General features: G+C 39.5%; 2 protein-coding genes and 1 pseudogene across 3 annotated transcripts in view; all 3 read right to left on the bottom strand.

Moving 5' to 3' along the window:
• Positions 1-24,684, bottom strand: part of LOC110543651 (small proline-rich protein 2D-like) — a 169,324-nt gene that overhangs the window by 15,021 nt on the left and 129,619 nt on the right. The window lies entirely within an intron of this gene.
• The window catches only part of LOC110566726 (small proline-rich protein 2F-like), a 207,167-nt pseudogene that overhangs the window by 52,897 nt on the left and 129,586 nt on the right, over positions 1-24,684 (bottom strand).
• Positions 9,680-24,684, bottom strand: part of LOC110543077 (small proline-rich protein 2D) — a 144,618-nt gene continuing 129,613 nt past the window's right edge. The window contains exons 1-2 of one of the 2 annotated variants that reach the window (XM_060393135.1): positions 10,709-10,813; positions 9,680-10,071 (exon numbers count right to left, since the gene is read on the bottom strand). In XM_060393135.1, the coding sequence (XP_060249118.1) occupies positions 9,807-10,052 (246 nt within the window). In that variant the 5' untranslated portion in view covers positions 10,053-10,071; positions 10,709-10,813 and the 3' untranslated portion in view covers positions 9,680-9,806. Of the gene's footprint in view, positions 10,072-10,708; positions 10,814-24,684 lie in introns of those variants that run through there. The other variant, XM_060393137.1, reaches the window with a different exon arrangement.

Here is a 24,684-nt window from a genome sequence, read left to right as displayed (position 1 = left end):
AGACCACCATAGAGTAAAGCTGGAACTCAATAATAACAGAAATAACATGAAGCCTTCACAAACAGAAACTGAACAACTCTCTACTCAGTGACAGCTTAGTCAGGGAAGAAAGAAAGGAAAGAAAGAAAGAAAGAAAGAAAGAAAGAAAGAAAGAAAGAAAGAAAGAAAGAAAGAAAGAAAGAAAGAAAGAAAGAAATTAAAGACTTCCTAAAATTTAATAAAAACAAAGGCACAACATACCCAAACTTACGGGACACAATGAAACAGTGCTAAGGATGTGATTCATAGGGCTAAGTACCTCCATAAAGAAATTCAAGCAACTTAATGGACCACCTGAAATCCCTAGAATAAGAAGAGGCAGACAGACCCAAGAGAATTAGACAACTGGAAATAATCAAACTCGGGGCTAAATTCAATAAATTAAAAACAAAAGAAGCAATTCAAAGAATCAATGAAACCATGAGCTGGTTCCTTGAGAACATTAACAAGATACTCAAACCTCAAACGCTTAGTCACTTAGACACTATCTAAACCAACAAAATCAGAAATTAAAAAAGGGTATATAATGATAGACACTGAGGAAATCCAAACAATCATTAGGTGTTACTTCGAAAGCCTAGATGCCACAAAATTTGAAAATCTATATGAAATAGACAGTGTTCTTCATAAAATTCCACTTACCACAGTTGAATCATGTTCAGAAAAACAAATTAAATTATCCTATATCCTGAAAGTAAATAGAAGCAGTCATCAAAATTTCTAAATCAAAAAAAAAAAAAAAGTGCCCAGGGCCAGATAGTTTCAGATGAGAATTCTATCACACCTTCAAAAATAATAATAATAAAATTCCATTCACTCTGCCCAACAGTTGACCATCAAGCTCAGCATCTGCTTTGATAGTCTGTAGGGCAGAGGCTTTCAGAGGCCCTCTGTGGTAGGTTCCTAGTTTCCTGTTTTCTTCTTCTGGCTTTCAGAATCCCTCTGTAGAAGGTTCCTAGGTTGTTTCCTGTTTTCTTCTTCTTCTGATGTCCATCCTCTTTGTCTTTTAGGATGGGGATTGACGTTTTAGTTAGGGTCCTCTCTCTTGCTTAGTTTCTTTAGATGCACAGGTTTTAGTGGGTTTGTCCTATGTTGTATGTCTATATGAGTGAGCATATACCGTGTGTGTCATTTTGCTTCTGGGACAACTCACTCAGGATGATCCTTTCCAGGTCCCACCATTTACCTGCAAATTTCATGATTTCCTTATTTTTCATTGCTGAGTAATACTCCATTGTATAGATGTACCACAGTTTCTGCATCCATTCTTCAGCTGAGGGTCATCTGGGCTGTTTCCAGCTTCTGGCTATTACAAATAAAGCTGCTACAAACATGGTTGAGCAAATGTCCTTTTTGTGTACTTGAGCCTCTTTTGGATATATGCCCAGGAGTGGTATGGCTGAATCTTGGGGAAGTGCCATTCCTAGTTGTCTGAGAAAGCACCAGATTGATTTCCAGAGTGGTTGTACAAGTTTACATTCCCACCAGCAGTGGAGAAGGGTTCCCCTTTCTCCACAACCTCTCCAGCATGTGTTGTCACTTGAGTTTTTCATCTTGGCCATTCTCATGGGTGTAAGGTGAAATCTCAGGGTTGTTTTCATTTGCATTTCCCTAACGGCTAATGAGGTTGAGCATTTCTTTAAGTGCTTCTCTGTCATTCGATATTCCTCTCCAGAGAATTCTCTGTTTAGCTCTGTTCCCCATTTTTTAAGTGGATTACTTGGTTTGCTGCTTTTCAGCTTCATTAGCTCTTTATATATACTGGATATGAGTCCTCTATCAGATAGAGGGTTGGTGAAGATTCTTTCCCAATCTGTAGGCAGTCACTTTGTTTTGATGACGGTGTCCTTTGCTTTGCAGAAGCTTTTCAGTTTCATGAGGTCCCATTTATTGATTGTTGCTCTTAGAGCCTGTGCTGTTGGTGTTCTGTTCAGGAAGTTTTCTCCTGTACCAATGAGTTCTAGGGTATTCCCCACTTTTTTTTCTAGCCAATTTAATGTGTCTGGTTTTATGTTGAGGTCTTTGACCCACTTGGACTTCAGTTTTGTGCAGAGTGATAAGTATGGATCTATTTTCATTTTTCTACATGTGACATCCAGTTGGACCAGCACCATTTGTTGAAGATGCTATCTTTTTTCCATTGTATGGTTTTGGCGTCTTTGTCAAATATCAGGTGTCCATAAGTGTGTGGGTTTTGTGTGGGTTTATTTCTGGGTCCTCTGTTCGGTTCCATTGATCCACCAGTGGCATGCATGCAGAAAGGGGAGGGAGGGTGGGATCGGGAGGGGAGGAGGGAAGGGCTTATGGGGGGATACAAAATGAATAAAGTGTAATTAATAAAATAAAATAAACAAAAAACAAAACAAAAAATAATAATAATAATAGCACCAATACTCTTCAAACTATTTCACAAAATAGAAAGGGAACCAAAGTCATTCTCTGAGGCCAAAGTCACCTTGATACCTAATCCACACAAAGACCCAACAAAGAAAGGAATTTAAGACTAATTTTCCTTATGAATATTAATGCAAAAATACTCAATAAAATACTCGGACAGTGATTCCAAGAATACTTCTGAAAGACTCCCAGGAGCCTATCTAGACGGGGAGACCCCGCTTCCCAAGGAACAGCGAGACCAGCCTTCGGATGCAAGCCGCAAGAGGTTTATTTTGATACACGGGTACCCAGGGCGACCAAGCCTATCGGAGGACTTGCGAGCCTCTCGGTTGGGGTGACGGGTTTTTATAGGGCTCAGGAGCAGGAGGCGTGGTTACAGAAGCGAGAAGCATAGTTACAGGGGTCTGATTGGGTGGTTTGAACAAAGCCGTAGTTAAGTCACGTACCCAGAACAGGGAAGGCGGGAAGGCAGATTGTGAGCCGAGTCACGTACCCACCTGGAACCGGGAAGGCGGGAAAGAATGCAGTGAGGTAGCTCTCGCTATACCGCGCCTACTCTACATAGTGTTAACAATCGCTGCTTATCTTTTGGTCTTTCACTTCAAAGATATTATTCGCCATGACTAAATAGGATTAATCCTAGGTATGCAGGAATGATTCAATATACAGAAATCTATCAATACAATCTAACATATAAACAAACTGGAAGAAAAGAACCACATGATTATCTTCTCAGATGTTGAAAGGCATTTGACAAAATACAACACCCATCAAAGTCATGAGGAGATCAGAGATACAAGGCAAATGCCTATACATGGTAAAGGCAATATACAGCAAGCCTATAGCCAACATCAAATTGATGGAGAAAAATTTAAAACAAGTCTTTTGAAATCAGACTTAAGACTGCCCATTCCATATATCTTTAATATAGTGTTTGAATTCCTAGCTAGAGCAATAAGACAACTAAAGGACATCATGGAAATACAAATCAGAAAGGAAAAAGTCAAATATCACTATTTGAAGATGATATGATAGTACACAAAAGTACCCCAAAAATTCTACCAGGGAACTCCTACATCTGATAAATGAAAGTGTCAACATCCAGAGTCATCAGGGAAATGCAAATCAAAACGACTCTGAGATTTCACCTTACACCTATCAGAATGGCTATGATAAAAAACTTGAGTAAGAACACATGCTGATCTTTTTTTTTTTTTTTTTTTTTTTTTTTTGTTCTTCTCAATGCAGTTTATTCAGGAACCTTGAACAATCTTCTGACCCTGGGGAAAGCCAGCCCACAGCTTAAAATAGTAGCCTCTGGGTAGCCAACCCCCCAGCGTGCCTTGTGGGCAATGCAGATAGGTCCACATACAGGGAAGCAAGCCAGATCCTCAGCCTTAGCCAAATATGGAGTTGTTTGTGACAGAGAGCACTCACCATCGGGAAGGTGGAAGGCGGAAACCAGCTCCATCTTTCAGGCGCAGCATTACGCAGCTCTCTACAGTTCCCCCCTTTTGTTTTAGATGCATCAGGCAAGAGTAGAGTTAAAAAAAAAAAAAAAGATCAGAAAGAAGGAGAGGAGGACCTCCCCTATCAGTGGACTTGGGGAAAGGCATGCATGCAGAAAGGGGGGGAGGGGGGACCAGGAGGGGAGTAGGGAGGGGCTTATGGGGGGATACAAAAGGAATAAAGTGTAATTAATAAAAGTTAAATAAAAAATTTAAAAAAAAAGAACACATGCTAGAGAGGATCTGAAGAATGGGGAACTCTCTTCCATTGCTGGTAGGAATGTAAACTTGTACAACCACTTTGGAAATCAATCTGGCACTTTCTCAGACAACTAGGAATAGTGCTATCTCAAGATCCAGCTATAGCACTGCTAGGCATGTATCTAAAACATGCTCAAGTATGCAACAAGGATATTTGCTCAGCTATATTCATAGCAGCTTTATTTGTTATAGCCATAATCTTAAAACAACCCAGATATCACTGAAATGAGGAATGGATTAAGAAATTGTGGTACATTTACACAATAGAATACTACTCAACAATTAAAAACTAGGAAGTCATGAAATTTGCAGGCAATTGGTGAGAACTAGAAAAGATCATCCTGAGTGAGTTATCCCAGAACCCAAAAGACATTCGTGGTATATACTCACTTATAAGAAGATATTAGACATATAATACTGATAACCATACTATAATCAAGAGACCAAACAAAGTTAAATAGCAAGGATGACCCTAGGGTGGATGTTTGATTCACATTCAGAAGGTCATATAGAATAAACACTGGAAATTGTTGAAGAGAGGAAACAGGATGGTAGCCTACCATAAATGTCCTCTGAAAGACTCCATCAAGACTAAGCAAATGCTGAGACTCACAACCAAACTTTGGGTATAGCCCCAGCTGTCTTATGGAATAGTGGGGGCATAGAAGAGCCTGGAGAAGACAGGAACTCTACACGGAGACCAAAAAAGCTAACAAGTGTGAGCCTGGGGGTTGGGGGTGGGGCTGCAGATACTGAAGCACTGACCATGGACAATGCATGGAGAGGAACAATAGCCCTCTACTTCGATACCTCTGCTTAGGCAGCTCAGCTTCCATGTGGGTTGCCTAGTATTGGGAAATGGGCCTGTCTCTAACATGGACTCTGCTCTACTGATTCTTTGATCACTTCTCCCTTGCCAGTCTACAGAACAAGAGGATGCAGGAAGTCCTGATGAGACTTGAAAGACTGGGGTCAGATGGTAGGGGATAATTGCTCCCTCTTTCTGAGGATCAGGGAAGGGATGGAGGAGAGAGGGAGGGACTTGTTACTGAAAGGAGATGAGGGAGGGGGATATGAAGTGAATATAATATATGTCAGAAGTGGGAAATAGCAAGAGCTGGAGAGGACAGGGTCTCCACAGGAGAGCAACAGAACAAGAACATTTGAACACAGGGAACTTCCCAGAGACTCATACTCCAACCAAGGACTATTCATGGAGATAACCTAGAACCCCTTCACAGATGTAGCCCATGGCAGTTCAGTGTCCAAGTAGGTTACATAGTAATGGGAAGAGGGACTGCCTCTGACATAATCTGATTGGCCTGCTCTTTGATCACCTCCCCCTGAGGGGGGAGCAGCCTTACCAGGCCACAGAAGAGGACAATGCAGCCACTTTTGATGAGAACAGATAGACTAAGATCAGAAAGGAGAGGAGAACCTCCCCTATCAGTGGACTTGGGGAGGGGCATGCATGCAGAAAGGGGAGGGAGGGTGGGATCATCAGCAGGGGAGGAGGGAGGGACTTATGGGGGATGCAAAATAAATAAAGTGTAATTAATAAAAAATTAAAAATTAAAAAAATTAATTAATTGATTGATTGATTAATAAGAAAGTCTGATAAATATTTGAGCCAAAGTGAAAAGACTCTTCCTTGTAGGGAGCCCAGTCAGAGACAAGGTACTTAAGACAGCAATTAATCATAAAACATGAACAATGGTAAAACAGAGGTTCCAACAGGAAATGTGAGCTTCATGTAAGGAAGAAGTGAAATGTAAATAGGCCTAGTCCTGGAATTAGATGTTTAAGTACCAGATAAGTAATGACATACTAATGGCACTCTGAAAAATTTGGCATTAAAACTCCCACTGATCTCCAGCAGTTGCGTTCTTCTCATTTCCTTGTCTTGAGGAATCTGACCCTTGACTCACATTTATAAGAAGAATGAGGGTTTTGGTGTCGTTGGTCCAGACGCATTATACTACAGGGGTGGCCCTTGGTACTGAAAAAGACGTTTCATTGAGGAAAGCTTCCAAGACAGGCATGACTTTAAACACTGTGTTTGTGGTGTACAAACAAGACATGGAATAGCTGCTTCCACTGTTGCTGAAGCAACAGGACCTTGCCCATAACTCAGGATACTAAACCAAAGCTTTCACTGAGAGCATTCATAAGAGGTGTGTGCAAGCTGTGTAAACTAAAGCCTTCCTAAGGGATAGGAATATGTTTCTTCAATTCCAAAGAACACTTTGGTGTTGTTTTTTTTGTTTGTTTGTTTGTTTTTGTTTTTTTAATCTCAGTCATGGTCATTGGAACATTGCATTGGTTTTCCTTCAGTAGATATCATGAATGAAGTTTTTCTATGGCAGTAAGACTCTTCTTTCTCATGACATTTTCCATGGAAAGTTTCATTCCTTTTGGAAAGGAAGATATGTTGCAGGTTTGTAAAAGATGACATTAGAAAGGCATGGTTACTTTGATAAATCCCTTAAGAGATTTTTTTCAACAATTCTACTTAGAAGTTCCACCAAAATCTTCAGGGGAATGAACCAAAAAAGAACTCCAGAAAAATTGCAGAGCCTCACACCTGTCCTCAAAAGACATGTAATTGAACAGACTACCTTGTGATTTAGGGGCAAAAGTGATTTAAACTTCAGGAGTTCAAAGAGAACATCGTTTTAATCCACTTACATTCTCATTTATTCCACTTACATTCTCAATCCCCAAGACTGGATTTAGCTGTCATTTGTCATGACCTTAATTGACTGGAGTGCTCAGTACTAATGAAGAAAAGGTGCATTTCTGCAATATTAACAATTATAACCAAACTTGGGAAACACCAAATTGAACACATATAGAATCAAATTAACTTACAAAATATTTTCAGAAATGAGGCACAAGAAGAATTTATTTGTTATAGACAGTTAAACAAAGCCAGAGACAAAGGTGGAAAGGTGACAAATGATTGTTGAAAGTTATCTCAATGTCTCTTGTGTTGTAACCATTGTCAAAGCTTTAAATTGAGTGATCTTCTCATTCCTTCATGGTCCTTTATTTGCTATATTACACAAGAAATAAAGAAAATACAAACTAAAAGAAAGAATAAAATATAAAGATTAATATAGTTTAGCATCATATTTCCTTTGCCATGATCAAAACTGGACTCATAACACTTACTTCCTCGAAATTAACTACAACACATTAACTACAACTACAACACATTGTAGTTGGCATTGTAGTTGAACCACTTCTTAAATTAGCATGTGCTGAATGAATCTGTCAAGAATACATGACACATATATGTACCAGAGTAATATCCAGTCATAAAGAACAAGGATATCATGTTGTAGTCTCTCAAATTGATATAACTACATAACATCATGAAATGAAAAATAAGGACATTCTAAAAGACAACATGAGCATGTTCGTTTAAATATGAAATCAGAATAAATTAATTAGGATACATTAATGTAAGTACGGAAATATTAGGCCAGATTAGGGAGAAAACTGTGAGCAAAATGTTTGTGGTTTAGGCAAAATATGATCCAAATGGTATATGCATGACTAAATACCGTATCGCCTTCTTAACTTAGCATGCCCTAAAAAGAGGAATTACAGTTAAGCAGACTAAAATAATGTGTCCTTCAAGCAAACAAACACACAAACACTAGGCAATCTTTACTATGATCCAAAATTAAGTCAAAATGCAATTGCTGCAGATTGACATGTGGATCAAAGGATAAAAATAAGAAATATAAGCATATCATAAAAATGATAAAGTGAGTTTTAAAGAAGAAAACACATTAATACCATGAATATCATTGTACTTTTTCGAGGAAATGGAACAATAGGGAGACACGGGTTGGGAAACCATACTCTGAGAGCACTGAGGAAACATCTGCTGGTCTTCCCTCTGAGCATCTGGGATATTAAATCACTGAAGAAGGGCCATTCTCAGAATTTCCTTGACAAGAACAGGATTACAGTCTCAGGGAAATGGCTTCCCTAGCATAAATCGTAAGAGACACATGGAAGTTGACATTTAGAGATTATTTTGCAGCCATGATAAATGTTGAATTGAAGATAAAGTTATTGATATAGAAAAGCATGAAATAGCTTCTGTTCTCTTCCCATGGTCCTCATGACTGCTGAAGACCTGACTTGCTCTTAAGTGGGTAGTTCTGTTGGCATGGTGGAGTAGGTTGCACAGGAGGGTATTTCTGCTAGCATGGGACAATGGAACACATGTCAAAACAAGACTCTCAGCCCACTTGTAACAAGGATAGATTAACATACATAAGTACTAGGGAAGTGGAAACTGTGAGTGTGAATACGCTAGGTGGGGGTGTGGGTATAAGATAGAAAACAAATGGCACATAAATACTTGTATATTACATACTCTTCTTAAATTAGCATGTGCTGAAATAGAGATTGTATTTTTGCATGTACTGGAATGAACATTGTAGTTGGCAGAATGAAATGATGTGTTCCTTAAGCAATCAGCTCTTCATGTTCTGGCTAGTTTGATGTCAACTTGGTACCAGCTAGGGTCATTAGAGAGGACAGATCATCATTTGAAGAATGCCTCCATAAGACTGGAGTACAAACATGTCTTTGGCAGAGGTTTTTTTTTTTTTAATTAGCAGTTAAGGGGAAGAGCAAATCCAATTATGGATGGCATAATTTCTAGGCTGGTAGTCTAAATTCTGGAAGAAAGCAGGCTGACCAAGCCATGTGAAGCAGTACCACTCCATAGCTCTGCATCAGCTCCCGCCTCCAGGTCCTCTACCAGTTTCAGTTCCTTTTCTGTCTTATTTCACTGATGTGTAAGAGTAAAGTAAATAACACTTTCCTTCCTAAATGTATTTGGGGCATGGTGTTTCATCATATCAAAGTAACATAGCGTGGAAACTAACTATACTGTGATATGATGCAAAATTCAGTCCAAAGTGGCTTACAGCAGACTTCTACTTCTTTCTATCTTACACCCACACCCCCACCTAGCGTATTCACACTCACACTTTGCACTTCCCTAGTACTGATGTATGTTAATCTATCCTTGTTAGACGTGGGCTGAGAGTCTTGTTCTGAGATATGTCCCATTGTCCCATGCTAGCAGAAATACCCTCCTGTGCAACCTACTCCACCATGCCAACAGAACTACCCAAGAGCAAATGAGGTCTTCAGCAGTCATGGCTTACAGCAGGGCAAATGATAGAAGCCAAAGAACATGAACATATCCTAATGTGACTTTTCAAGAAAGTGAACATGAATGACTACCATCAACAACATAGTACTTTATTCAGAAAATGAAACAACACTGAAAATAGTCTGCCCAAATCACAGAGATTTTTAAAACTTGTCCTATTGGGCCACTGAAGAAGATCCATTCTCAGCAGCATCTTGACAAAAACAAGAATATAGGGACAAGCGAATTTATTTCCTGTCAGAGATCATAACTGACATATGGAGGTGGCAGAAGGGTGGGGAATATTCTTCTGCATCCATGACAGACGTTGAAGAAAAGATGGGCATGTTGCTCTGGAGGTAGAGGAGAGACATTCACTTCTCTTCTCTTGTTCCCGATGCTGCTGAAACCATCCCTCACTTGCTCTTGGGTGGGCACTTCTGCTGACATGGTGGAGAAGGTTGCACAGGAGGACATTTCTGCTGGCATGGGGGAGGAGGGCAAGGCTCAGGGCACTTTGGAGGAGGACAAGGCTCAGGGCACTTTGGAGGAGGACAAGGCTCAGGACACTTTGGAGGAGGACAAGGCTCTGGGCACTTTGGGGGTGGGCACACAGGAGGAGGCTGGCAGGGTTGCTTGCACTGCTGCTGTTGGTAAGACATCGTGGTGAAGTCTCAGGATCTGAAAGGCATTACATGAGAGTGTTCAGGAGTTATCAATACAGAGAAGATTGATGGAGACTTGGAACATCAGATCCATTTCTCCAGGCATGAATATAACCCTCCAACTACTGTTTTAGGACTTCTGGATTTCCCCTTTCCTGCCAGCAATCTGTTGCAGTAACCTTATAAAAATCTTTCTTGATTTATACCCTTTTTTGTGGATAACATGAAACAATTCATGCTGTTTACATAAAGAAATTCCTTCAAGACAAGCAATCTCACATTCTGGTACCCTGGAAATCTCAAAACAAATTCCTGTCCCCTTTATTACCTATATCATCTCAGGTGTTGTCTGGTGTTAGACAGTAAAGGACAGATCAGGGAAATCTCAGGTTATAACACCTGAAAAAGTTCATGGCTTTTCAGAGAGCACCAAGAGATGCATATGAAAGAGAAATATATTCTGTTCAACCACCTACCAGAAAGAAGGAAAAGCCTTCACAGCGGACCATTGTGTCCATTGCTAAATTTCTAACTACTTAGTGGGTACCATTTATCCATGATCAAAACTGGACTCACAACACTTACTTCCTCAAAATTAACTACAACACATAAGAAGACCATAGAGACAGATCATCTCAAGAAATGGCACTCACCAGTTTCTTCAAAGTAGTCCAGGAATTGAGTACTAGCAGTCTGCAGTCATGCAGCCAAGGACCTCTTTATAGGACTGGCTGCTCAGCTGAGTGGGAGTAGAATTGTATGGAAGTGGGCAGGGACAAGAAATTCCCATGCAAATGCAACTCTGTGTCTAACTGGCTTGACCAGAACAAGATAGGAAATACCATGTTCCTGGACATCATCACTGCTTCACTGCTGTGACTCAGAAGGCTCCTCCCTTTTTTTCAGTTTCAGTAACATCTCATAGATGCAGAAATTGAGGGGTTTCCTCACTAAGCTCTCTTTCCTGATTGAAGACGATATTTTAATCTCTGCTTTTAAAGTTGTTTCTCAATTTTTACAGTTAGTGCCCTGTTTGTTGTACTTCAACTCACTGGTATTCTGTGGTGCATGAAGACTATTGGCATTCATGTGTTTTAGGTGTAATTCTCCTATGAGCTGAGAGAAGGAAATTAAAGGTGTTTGTGGGTTTCATTTCAGCATTGTCTTTGATAACCCTGACAACCCTGCTCCCAGACACAAGTCATATCTCCTGCCTAGGTGAACCATAGAGAATAGTATGTCCCCATCAGAGAGGAGGCTCATGGCCTTTGGCCTTATCCTAAAACACTTCTGAACTTCATGATACATGGCACATAGTGGTATATATTTGGACTTACCTATAAAGATGACTGCAAGACTGCTTACCAGGGCAAGATAGGAACTAAATTTGCACCTGCCCTAGGCATGTTCTTTAGGTTGTTATCATGAAGACTCACAGTCACTCACAGCTCGCTTATGCTGCAACTGTAGTTTCTGTGAGGATTTCCAAGACACATTACACAGAATCATTTGTATACAGCACACACTCACACACACACAAAGGCACAAGCACATGCGTGTGCATAGGCAGAGGCACGTGTACTTGCATGTGTCCACATACACACACACTGAGAGACAGAGAGACCATCTATCTCCTAGTTTAATCTTCCATGATTGCTGTATCACTTTCTGATTTTCTAAGGTTTATTAATAAATCTTTTCTGGATATATCTGAAATAATACATTTAAAATTATTCATTTTTAAACTATTTTTGTGGATATAATTATTTATTTATCTATTACAATTTATTCACTTTGTATCCCAGCTGTAGGCCCTTCCCTAATCTCCTACTAGTCCCACCAGCCATCCCTCTTCTCACTTGCTCCTTCCACCAGTCCAATGATAGAAGAAGCCCTCCTCCCCTAGCCTATCAGGTCTCATCAGGCCTGGCTGCACTTTCTTCCACTGTGGCCTGGTAAGGCTACCTCCCAAAACCACCACAGGGGGAGGTAGGTGATCACAGAGCCAGCCACTGAGTTCATGTAAGAGACAGACCCCATTCCCCTTACTAGGTAACTCACTTGGACACTGAACTGCCATGGGGTACATCTGAGCAGGAGGTCTAGGTTCTCTCCAATCATAGTCCTTGGTTAGAGTACCGATCACTGCAAAGGTCCATGGGACCAGATTTTTTGATTCTGTTGGTCTCCTTGTGGAGCTCCTGTCCTGTCCTGTCCAGGTCTTTCTATTTCTCCCTTCTTTTATAAGATTCTTTACACTCTGCCAAAATTTGTCTATAAGTCTGAGCATCTACTTCGATACCCTTGCTGGGTAGCATCTTTCAGAGGCCCTCTGTGGTAGGTTCCTGTCCTGTTCCCTTTTTTACCTGCTTCTGATGCCTATCCCATTTGCCTTTCTGAATGAGGATTGAGTAACTTCCCTAGGGTCCTCCTTCTTGCTTATCTTATTAAGGTATACAGATTTTAGAGGGTTTTTTTTTTTTTAATTCTTTATTGACTTAACACTTTTGTGGAGGACAAGGCACTGGACACTTAGAACGTGTATACACAGGAGGATGGAAAGGTTGCTTGTACTTTTCTTTTGGTAGAATATCATACTGAAGTCTCAGGACCTGAATAAAATAACATGAGCTTTCTTTGACAAGTGGTCCCCACAGAGAAGGAATCTCTAACTTAAGGAATGTCAGAACAACTCAACAATCCCAACTCTATGTCTGAACATCTTGACTTTGCCTTTCATGTCACCATTTTGTTTTATTAACTTTGGAAATTGTCATTGTTCTTTACATGTTAAGAATATCTTTGTCCTTAAGGACAGGGAAATAGTACTTGGAGTAAATATTATCTGTAAGAAAAGGAGTCTGAAGTTTAAGTTCTAAAACACTGAACAATATCAATGATGGCTTTTACTGGAGCCATGATTATCACTTGGTATGTTCCAGGAAATTGACTACAGTATAAAACAAAACCCAGAATAATCCAAGGATCTAGAACCTACCAAAAGGAATAACAGAAGAGTTCCAAAAAGAAGAAAATGTTCTATTTGATCTGGGAAAGTTGCTTTTTATTTGGAGGAGAAAGAACAGAATGAGAAAGATAAAACAAAGCCTTTAACTACTCCCAGCTTTTCTCTGAGAAGCACACAGCACTGAATCATCCTCAGTGAAGTATGTCAGCTTCCTGTGACATAAATGCTTTTGACAGTAAGGAAGGGGTTAGCTGAGATTGTCACTGTTTATTTCCCTAAAGGGAAAGAGTCACAGTTCAGGCCCTGGGTGCAGATGCTTACAAATGCACCACCATTAGATGGCTCATAAAGGCTAGTACCCATACCAGTAAGTCAGGTCTGTAGGAGACTTATGACTCTCCATATTTGCATATAACACATAAAAATCATCCTAGGAAAATGGCCTTCTCTAATAGTATATAAAATAAGTCCATGAAAAATTGCAAAACAACAAATTTCAATTCATTCTGTCAGTTTTTATGTGATAATTATTTAAGTAAAGCCTTAGAAAACCAGGAAGTGATATATGTAGTTAGGTGGGAGATTAAAAGGTAACCCTCATGGTCTGTCTGTATATGTGCCTCTGTGCCTGTCTGTCTCTGCTCCAGCCCTCCCTCTTTCACCCTCAGTGTGTGTGTGTGTGTGTGTGTGTGTGTGTGTGTGTGTGTGTGTGTATTCCCCTGTGTACCTGTAGTACATGAGGGATTCGCTGTCAAAGCATATGTGGAGACTCATAACCAAACTTTGGGCAGAGTGCAGGGAATGTTATGGAAGAAGGGGGGAGACAGAAAGACCTGGAAGGGACCCAAGAAGACCAATAGAGCCAAAAATCCTGGACCCATGGGGGTTATGCAGAGACTGATTCGCCAACCAAGGACCATGCATAGAGAGGACCTAAGCCCCTGCTCAGATGTAGCTCATAGAAAGCTCAGTCACCATTGGGATTTCCTAGTGAGGGGAGCAGGGGCTGTCTCTTACATGAACTCAGTGTTCAGCTCTTTGATCACCTCCTTTTGGGGGCTGCAGCCCTTCCAGGCCACGGGAAAAGACTAGGCAGCCAGTCCTCATGGGACCTGGTAGGGTGGATCAGAGAGAAGGAGAGAAGGACCTCTCCTTTCAGTGGACTAGGGGAGGACCATAGAAAAAGAAGAGGGAAGGAGGATGGAAGTAGGAGGAGATAAAGGAAGGGATACAGCTGGAATACAAAGTGAATAAATGGTAATAAATAATAAACTATTTTTTAAATGAAAAGTCTCCAATTTAAAGGATCCAGCTGTCTTTTTGGATATTTTAAAGACCTTTAAAACAATAATATACACAGATAGAAGTGAAATAGTGAAAAAAAAAAGAATGATATTCAAAACAAATTGAATCAGTACGTATTCTTGAGTTGGTGACCAAGATCTGGAACAGAAACTTTAAAACCAAACATAGAGAAGCTAAGGAGTGTCACTACTTGTAAACAAAGGGGAAAAAAATCCACTGAGAAGGCAAGCTTTAAATAGAGGTACTGAGTGTTCATTCCCAAATTTCATTAAATAAGCACTAATAGATATGAAGAGAAAGAGTCATCAGAGAAACAAAAATGAGTCTCCTATATATCCCATTTGCAGCCATAGATAATCTTCCAGAATGAAACACAAAAGGAACAACCACAACAACAAACCCTTCAGATTTAAACTATTAAATAGGGTTCGTTACATAACAACAATCTAGAGAATAAACTCGGCACCACCCTGTAGAAGGCCTTACTAGAAGACCGTATAATTTCCCTAAGATGCGTCATAGTTTAGAGCACAAAGTAAGTCTTCACGAAAATAAAAGTTGATATTTTCCTGTGTTTTACCAAATCATAGGGACAAAAAGAAACCAGAAGGAATATTTAAAATTATTCAAACCTCTGGAGATTGAACAATTTACTTTTAAATGATTATAAAGTCAAAATAATGTATGAAACGTTATGCTCCCAGAATTGAAAATACCAGAACACAATAAATATAGTAAAGGCAATTAATAGGCATAAATGCCTACAACGTCCAATGAGAGATTAGTATCTAAAACACAAAGAACTCCAAAGAAGTAAAGAGGGAGAAAAATGGAGACAGACAAAGGAGAGAGGAAAAGAAGGAGGGAGAGAAAGAAAAAGAGTGGTTGGACAGATGGTTCAATAGCATTTAACTTCTCTTAAGGGATCCAAGTTCACTTCCTCACATGCATATCAACCAGATTACAACTGTCTGTACCTCCATCTCCAGGGAATCTGGCACCCTCTTCTGGCATTGTGCTCACACACCTAAACCCATAAACCAACACATACAGGTACACTAATTAATGGAATAAAGAGGAGGGGCTTGCAATGGGAGAAGTCATAGGAAGGTCAATACAGAAACAGAAGGAAAGACAAGGGACAGATAAGATTAAGCTGGTTTGATAAAGTCTCAAGGAAACATATTAATTTCTGGTTATATATAACTTAGTTAACTTAATTTTCCATTCATTAAGGACACAGGACACATATTATCGCACTTGGACTTGCACTGAACACCTCTGCAGTCTACCTTTCATGGTTCTAGCAAATACTGTGTAATCTACCAAGAGAGGGAAGCAATTCAGCAGTCCCAGATATCTGTACCGTGGAGAAACCACAAAAATCACAAACATGATAATGTATACACAAAGATACCCTAAGTGGAATTCATATGTTGTCTTGTACATGTATCTTGGTCTCCAATCTCTAATTGTATACATTCCTCTTAGAATTCCTAGAAAGGCTACAAGTCTACAAAACGACTATTGGGAAGTGGTTGCCTTAAGGGGGAGTAAACAAGAACACTGAAAATATGACAGTAGAGATAGAGGATACCTGGAATGAAAAGGTTTGAATAGCTAAAGACATCATTCACATTTTTTGTTTAATATAAAAAAAAATCAGGTTAGAGCTATGTTTGAAGCCTCCTCCCTGTCAGCTAGCTTTCATAGTACTGGAAGAGGCTGCTTTGTTGCCTGATAAGTGATAAAAAGGCACCAATGGTATCCCCTAGATGGGATCCTACAGACATTAGTACCTCCCTACCTGGCAAGATATACTCACTTGTACAACAGTACCATGACTCTTGTGACAATAATAAATCACTGTGTGATTGTATTTCAAAGCCACTCCACCATATACCAGTAAGTCATGAACTGGACATAAGACTCACTCAACAAGAGGGAAACAATGCCTTGTACTGAAAACCTAGCCAAGTGCCCAAGACAGGTGAAATCCTTAATTTGAAGAAGAACCTACAAACTGTTTTACTAAACATGCACAGTCTCTAACTACATTTTAAATATTTGTTCTTATGCCTACAGATAAGTGCAGTGCTTGTCCCCATCAAGGAAACTTCCCTTTAGAACAGACAGAAATCATTACAGAAAAATACAACCAATCAAAATGCAAAATTTTGGATCACAGTCCTAAAGGATACATCTACAAAATAACTCTCGCATCTAAGACTAAAGAAATTGCAGAAAAAGAAGCAGAAAGACTATAAGAGCCAGAGGATCAGGTAGTTTGCTTTGAAACTGTTCCTAGGAGTAATGTCAGAAGCCTGCACATGTAGTGCCGGGAGCCAAAGCTATCTTTGGAAGCCAAAGCCAAAGCTATCTAGTGCAGACAAAGGTATCTACGGAAGCCAAAGTCAATTAGTGAGCCGAGGCTATCTATGGAAGCCAAAGTCAAAGCTATCTAGTGGAGACAAAGGTAGTTACTGAAGCCAAAGCCAAGTAGAGAGCAAAGGTCATTTAGTGGAGACCTAAAGCTATGTAGTGAAAGAGTTATCTAGACCCTAAATCATGGGTGATAGATTGTGAGGACATCCTTTGTTAGAGCATCTGTAAGATATCTTAAGAGAACATCCTTATGGTATCTTGCAGGTACAGTAGTTAACCCATGAAAGCACTCTTCCTATTTCCTGCAGCAGTAGATTAACCTTCCTCCTTTCCTGCCTTCTCCCTATATAAGTTGGGAAAAAATTTCTAATAAATGGAAGCCTTGATCAGACAAACAGACTTGGCTTTCATTCCTGCATCTCTTGTCCCTACCCCCGCCCCCATTCCTTCCAATCTCTTCACCTTAGGAACCCCGTTGAAGCCCCGCGGGCCGGGGCAATGTAGAGTTTCACATGGGTGCCTGACATGAGTTAAGGACAGCAATAAAAGAATATTTTAAGCCATTTGTTTTTTGGCCTATTTTTACACATGTATCTTAGTGTCTTCTGATTACTACAATGTCCCCAAATGCTTTCATCTATACCTACTACCATTTCCTTTCTCACTATGAGTCTCTTTTTAACATCAATTCTTTTTCATTGGGTCCACACAACTATCCCCTGGAGGCTATTTGGCTCGTCAGTGTCTACACATCTGAAGACAATGACCTTCCTCTAAAATTATCAGTAGGTAGTAATTCAGCAGACAGTGGTAGGTCCTTTTGCTCTCCCTCTCAAATCAAAGCCTGAGTGTTAACAGGCCCACCTTGTGCAAGCTCATTACAAACTGCCAAAGTTGCTCTGAGACCATCACTGCCTTGACTATACCATGCCCACAAGAAAGCATTTCATAGTGCTTCTTACTACCTCCTGGCTCTTATAGTCTCTCTACCCCTACCCCAACACTATCTCCTAAGGTAAGCAAGTGCAAGGTAATGTCCTCCTTACAGTTGAGCACTAAACTGTCACTTATTTACAGCACACTGAAAACCCATCTGTCTTTGGTATCTGCATTCACACCCATTTGTTACTAAGAGATATTGCTCTGATTAAGGCTGGAAGTACATTTGTCTATAAATAGATTCATAAATATTTAGGAGACAGCATAGCAGCCTGTCAATTTAGTTATCAATGTGACTGTGTCCTCCTAGAATGAGCTTAGTAATGTTTCTTCTGTTTCTATTTTGTGGAATAGTTTGAAGATTATTGGTGTTATCTTTTTTAATGACACACCTGAAATCCCTAGAAAAAGAAGAAGCAGACATACTCAAGAGCAGTAGACAGCTGGAAATAATCCAACTCAGGGCTGAAATCAATAAATTAAAAACAAAAGAAGCAATTCAAAGAATCAATGAAACCATGAGCTGGTTCCTTAAGAACATCAACAAGATACACAAACTCTTAGCCAAACTAACTAATAGTGTCAGAGAGACACTATCCAAACCAACCAAATGAGAGATTAAAAAAGGGGATTTAGCTTGTATCCCTGATCTCTCCAATACTTTGAACATGAATGGATGTTGGATTTTGTCAAATGCTTTTTCAGCACCTAGGGAGATTATCATGTGGTTTTTTTTCTTTCAGTTTGTTAATATGGTGGATCACATTGATGGATTTCCGTATATTGAACCACCCCTGCATACCTGGGATGAAGCCTACTTGTTCATAGTGGATAATATCTTTGATGTGTTCTTGGATTCGGTTTGCAAGTATTTTATTAAGTATTTTTGCATCAATGCTCATAAGGGAGATTGGCCGGAAATTCTCTTTCTTTGTTGAGTCTTTGTGAGGTTTAGGTACCAAGGTGACTGTGGCTTCATAGAATGAATTTGGTAATATTCCTTCTGTTTCTATTTTGTGGAATAGTTTGAAGAGAATTGGTGTTAGCTCTTCTTTGAAGGTCTGGTAGAATTCTGTGCTGAAGCCATCTGGTCCTGGGCTTTTTTTGGATGGGAGACTTTTGATGACCGCTTCTATTTCTTTGGGGGATATAGGACTATTTAGTTGATTTACCTGGCCCTGATTCAGCTTTGGTCAGTCAAATCGATCAAGAAAATTGTCCATTTCATTTAGATTTTCAAATTTTGTGGCATATAGACTTTTGAAGTAAGTCCTAATGATTGTTTGGATTTCCTTAGTGTCTGTAGTTATATCCCCCTTTTCATTTCTGATTTTGTTGATTTGGGTGGTGTCTCTCTGTTCAATCAGAGGATTGACCTCGTGCAGGAGCAAATTGATACCCTATGGCAAATCGCTCAACTTGGCTGTCAATGAAAACATTGTGGACTTTGAGTCACTAGCATATAACATGAGAATTTTTCCTGTGCTGCAAATCTGTCTAAACAATTGTCTAGCTATATTTTAGGTAATTGGACTGGAGAATTCGATACTACGATGGAGCAGCTGAGAGTGGCCATTGTCACAGTAAATTCTACCGGAGTGGACACAGGACTAGCCACAGGATTATCATCATGGATTGCTGCAGCCATGAATCATCTGAAGGAATGGGCGGGCATGGGAGCATTAGCAGGCCTTCTGGTGTTGGTCTCCTTGGTTTGCCTGTGGTATATATGCAAGATTAGAGTCTCACAACAGCGTAATGCAGCCATGACCATTCAGGCCTTTACAGCCATTGAAGCAGGACAGTCTCCCCAAGCATGGTTGGCTACCATAAAAAGCTAAAATGTTATGCTCAGGATGCGAGGCTAAGCACTGCACTCAGGGTCAGCCGCTTTGGACCCAGAGAAGAGCATGTCTGATTGCATGCAGGTTGATGCCCCAGGTCCCGCCTCTGAGAAAAAGGTATCAGACGGGTCTGATGCTCTTTGGGTGGATGACACCTAAATGAACATCAGTACAAAGTCCCAATTTATTTCTAATATCAGAGATCAGACCTCTACTCTTGCCTGATGCATCTAAAACAAAAAGGGGGAACTGTAGAGAGCTGCGTAATGCCGCGCCTGAAAGATGGATCTGGTTTCCACCTTCCACCTTCCCGATGGTGAGTGCTCTCTGTCACGAACAATTCCACATTTGGCTAAGGCTGAGGATCTGGCTTGCTTCCATGTATGTGGACCTATCTGCATTGCCCACGTGGCATGCTGGGGTTGGCTACCCAGAGGCTATTTAAGCTGTGGGCTGGCTTTCCCCAGGGTCAGATGATTGTTCAAGGTTCCTGAATAAACTGCATTGAAAAAAAAAAGGGGGGGGAGATTTAATGACAGACACTGAGGAAATACAAACAATCATTTGGTCTTACTTCAAAAGCCTAGATGCCACAACATTTGAAAATCTAAATGAAGTGGAATTCGTAAATTCCACTTACCAAGGTTGAATCAAGATCAGACAAACCAATTAAATTGTCCTATAACCTGAAAGTAAATAGAAGTAGTCATCAAAATCTCTCAGGTAAAATAATAATAATAATAATAATAATAATAATAATACCAATGCTCTTCAAACTATTCCACAAAATAGAAACAGAAGAAACATTACCAAATTCATTCTAGGAGGCTACAGTCACACTGATAACTAAACCACACAGAGACCCAACAAATAAAAGAATATCAGACCAATTTTCCTTATGAACATTGATGCAAAAATACTCAGTAAAATGCTCAGACACTGATTCCAAGAAAATGTCAAAGATGTTATCCACCATGACCAAATAGGATTCATCCCAGGTATGCAGGAAGGGTTCAATACACAGAAATCTATCAATGCAATCCAACATACAAACAAACTGGAAGAAAAGAACCACATGATCATCTTCTTAGAAGCTGAAAAGTCATATGACAAAATACAACACCCATTCATGTTAAAAATCTTGAAGAGATCAGGGATAACAGGCAAATGCCTATACATAGTAAAGGCAATATACAGCAAGTCTATAGCCAGCATCAAACTAAATGGAGAAAAACTTAAACCAAGTCTACTATCATCATGGTCAAGACAAGCCTACCCACTCTCTCCATATATCTTTAATAAAGATTTGAAGTCCTAGCTAGAGCAATAGGACAACAAAAGGAGATCAAGGAGATTCAAATCAGAAAGGAAGAAGTCAAACTATCACTATATGAGGATGATATGATAGTATACAAAATTGATATGTTAGTACTTGAAAAATTCTACCAGGGAACTCCTACAGCTGATAAACACCTTCAGTAAAGTGTCTGGATAAAAATTTAACTTAAAAAAAAAGAGCCCTCCTGTATAGAAAACACAAACTGGCTAAGAATTAGGAAACAGCACCCTACACAATAGCCAAATAAATAAATAAAGTGTCTTGGTATCACTCTAACCAAACAAGTGATAGACTTGATAAAATAAACAAACAAAAAAGCTTCATGCCTCTGAAGAAAGAAATTGAAGAAGATATGAGAAAGATCTCCCATTCTCATAGAGCAGTAGAATTAACATAGTAAAAATGACCATCTTACCAAAAGCAACCTACAGATTTAATGCAATTCCCATCAAAACGCCAACAAAATTCTTCATAGACCTTGAAAAAAAGTCCTCAACTTCATATGGAATAACAAGAAACCCAGAATAGCTAATAACAATCCTCTAAAAACAACAGATTGTCTGGAGGTATCTCCATCCCTGATCTCAAGCATTACTATAGAACAACAGTGAAAAAACTTCATGGTATTGGCATAGAAACCGACTTGTGGACCAAGGGCATCAAATCGAAGATGCAGAAATAAACCCACACTCCTAAGGACATTTGATTTTTGACAAAGAAGCCAAAACCATGCAATGGAAATAAAGATAACATTTTTAACAAATGGTGCTGGTCTAACTGGGTGTCTACATGTAGAAATATGGAAATATATCCATATTTATCACAATGCACAAAAATAAAGTCCAGATGGCTCAAAGACCTCAACATGAAACCAGACACAGTAAATCTGTTAGAGGAAAAAGTGGAGAAGAACCTTGATCTCATTGGCATAGGAGACAACTTCCTGAACAGAACAGCAACAGATCAGGATCTAAGACGAAAAATTAATAAATGGGACCTCACAAAACTGAAAATCTTCTGTTAAGCAAAGGACACTGTTAACAGAACAAAACAATAGCCTACAGACTAGAAAAAAAGATCTTTATCAACTCTATATCCAAAAGGCTAATACTCAAAATTCATAAAAAACTCACTCAAGAAATTAAGCAGCATCAAACCAAATAATCCAATTAAAAATGAAGTACAGAACTACACAGAGAAATCTCAACACAGGAATATAAAATGTTGGAGAAATACTTAAAGAAATGCTCAATGTCCTTAGTCATCAGGGAAATGCAAATCAAAATACTCTTGAGATTCCATCTTATACCAGTCAGAACGGTTAAGATCAAAAATCATGTGACAGCTCATGCTGGAGAGGGTATGTAGAAAGGGTAACATTCCTCCATTGCTGGTGGGAGTGCAAACTTGTACTCATGTTGGAAATCATTCTGGTACTTTCTCAGAAAACTGGGATGAGTGCTACCTAAAGACATCTATACCACTCATGGGGAATTACCTGAAAGATGCTCCACCATACAAGGACATTTGCTCAACTATGTTCATAGCAGTTTTATTCATAATAGCCAGAATCTGCAAACAAGCTAGATGTCCCTCAACTGAAGAATTTATAAGTTGTGGTACATTTCCACAATGAAATACTGCTCAACTATTAAAAACAAGGAAACCATTAAATTTGTGAGCAAATGGATAGAACTAGAAAAAAATCATCCTGAGTGAGGCATCCCAGAAGCAGAAAGATATGCATGATATATACTCATTTATAAGTGGATATTAATCATATAATACAGGATAACCATACTACAATCCAGAGACCTAAAGAAGCTAAACAACAAGGAGAACCCTAGGGAGGACACTTAATTATTATGCTGAAGGGCTAAATAGAATAGACACCATAAGTGGTTGAAGAGCAGAAGCAGGACGGTAGCCTACTGTAGATGTCCTCTGTAAGACTCCACCCAGCAGTGGATCGAAGCAGATGCTGAGGTCACAGCCAAACTTTGGGCAAAGATCTGGGAGTCTTAGTGAAAAGTGGGTGGATAGAAGGACCTGGAAGAGACAGGGGTTATACAAGGACTCCAACAATGCCAACAAATCTAAGCCTTGGTGGGCCTGTAGAAACTGATGCACCAACCAGGACCATTCATGGAGAGGATCCAGACCCCCTGCTCAGTCATAGCCAATAGGCAGCCCAGTCTCCACCTGGCTCACCTAGTAAGGGTAGCAGCAGCTGTCTCTTACATGAACTCTGTTGGCTGCTCTTTGATCATTTCCCCTCTGAGTAGGCAGACTTACCAGGCCACAGAGAAAGAGGATCCAAGCAGTCCTGATGAGACTTAATAGGCTGGAGTAAGATGGTAGAGGAAGAAGGCTTCCCCTTTTTATGGACGAGGGGATGGGATGGAGAAAGAGGGATAGAGGGTGGGACTGGGAGGAGATGAAGAAGGGTGCTACAATCAGGATGTAAAGTGAATATATTTTTAAAAGAATTTAAATTTTAAAAACAGGGTGAAATACCTAGAACCAACCTAAATAAACAAATTAAAGACCTCTATATATTGAAATTTTAAAGCATTAAATAAAGAAACATAAAAGGGCAGTATAAAATATAAACAAGACCCTCTCATGCAGAAGGACTGGCAGACTTAGTATTAAGTGGCCTTATGAACAAAAGTGACAAACACACCATCTATGAATGCATAAACATTCTTCACACGCATTGAAAAAAGAACAATTCTAAGATTCATGAGGAATCACCAAAGGTGCCAAATAATCAAATATTTCTGAACAAAAAAAGCAATGCTAAGAGGACCTTATAACTGGCTCCCAACTACAGGAGAGAGTCATAGTAACAGAAGCAGCACAACACTACTCACAGGAGCTAAGACATAGAAGCAGCATAAGTGTCCATCAAACACAAATAAAGTTAACATGACATGAACACTGAAAAAAATTAATCCAGAATGAAGTTAAAGAAGGATAAAATGAAATGATGTCATCTGAATAAAAATGAATGAAACTGAAGACCATCATGTTAAGCAAAACAAAACAAAAAGGCTGGACTTAGTATTGCATATTTTCTTGTAATTCAGACTATAGCAGGATTAACATGAGATGGTGGAGTAAAAGGAAGCATGTTAGGGCCATGGAAATAGATGAGGAGGAGGTGAAAGGAGGGATCTGATGGAGTAATTGAGAGTTCCATACAACCAAAATCCTTTATATGGATTATGAAATGTCCCAATAAAAAACATTTCTTAGTACAATGTATGCTAGCTAAAATTCTTTTTTAGCAAAATAAATATGTACCTGTGTCTCATAATATAAAGAAAGTTCAGATTTCAGTATGTTTATCCTATCTTATAGGTCTAGTATCCACTTATAAGTGAGTATATACCATGTGTGTCTTTCTGCTCCTGGGATATCTCACTCAGGGTGATCTTTTCTAGATCCCACAAATTTCATGATTTCCTTGTTTTTAATTACTGAGTAGTATTCCATTGTGTAAAAGTACCACAATTTCTGTATTCATTACTCCATTAATGGACATCTGGGTTGTTTCCTGGTTCTGGCTATTACAATAAAGCTGCTACAAACATGGTTGAGCAAATGTCCTTGTATACTTGAGCTTCTTTTGTATCTATGCCTAGGAGTGGTATGGCTGGATCTTGAGGAAGCTCTATTCCTAATTGTCTGAGAAAGTGCCAGATTGATTTCCAGAGTGGTTGTACAAGTTTACATTCCCACCAGCAATGGAGGAGGGTTCCCCATTCTCCACAAACTCCCCAGCATGTGTTGTTTTTTGAGTTTTTGATCTTAGCCATTGTGATGGGTGTAAGGAGAAATCTC

Source organism: Meriones unguiculatus, chromosome 10 (assembly GCF_030254825.1).
Source record: "Meriones unguiculatus strain TT.TT164.6M chromosome 10, Bangor_MerUng_6.1, whole genome shotgun sequence".
In the NCBI taxonomy this organism is placed as follows: Eukaryota; Metazoa; Chordata; class Mammalia; order Rodentia; family Muridae; genus Meriones; species Meriones unguiculatus.
This window is presented reverse-complemented; position numbering and strand designations above follow the sequence as displayed.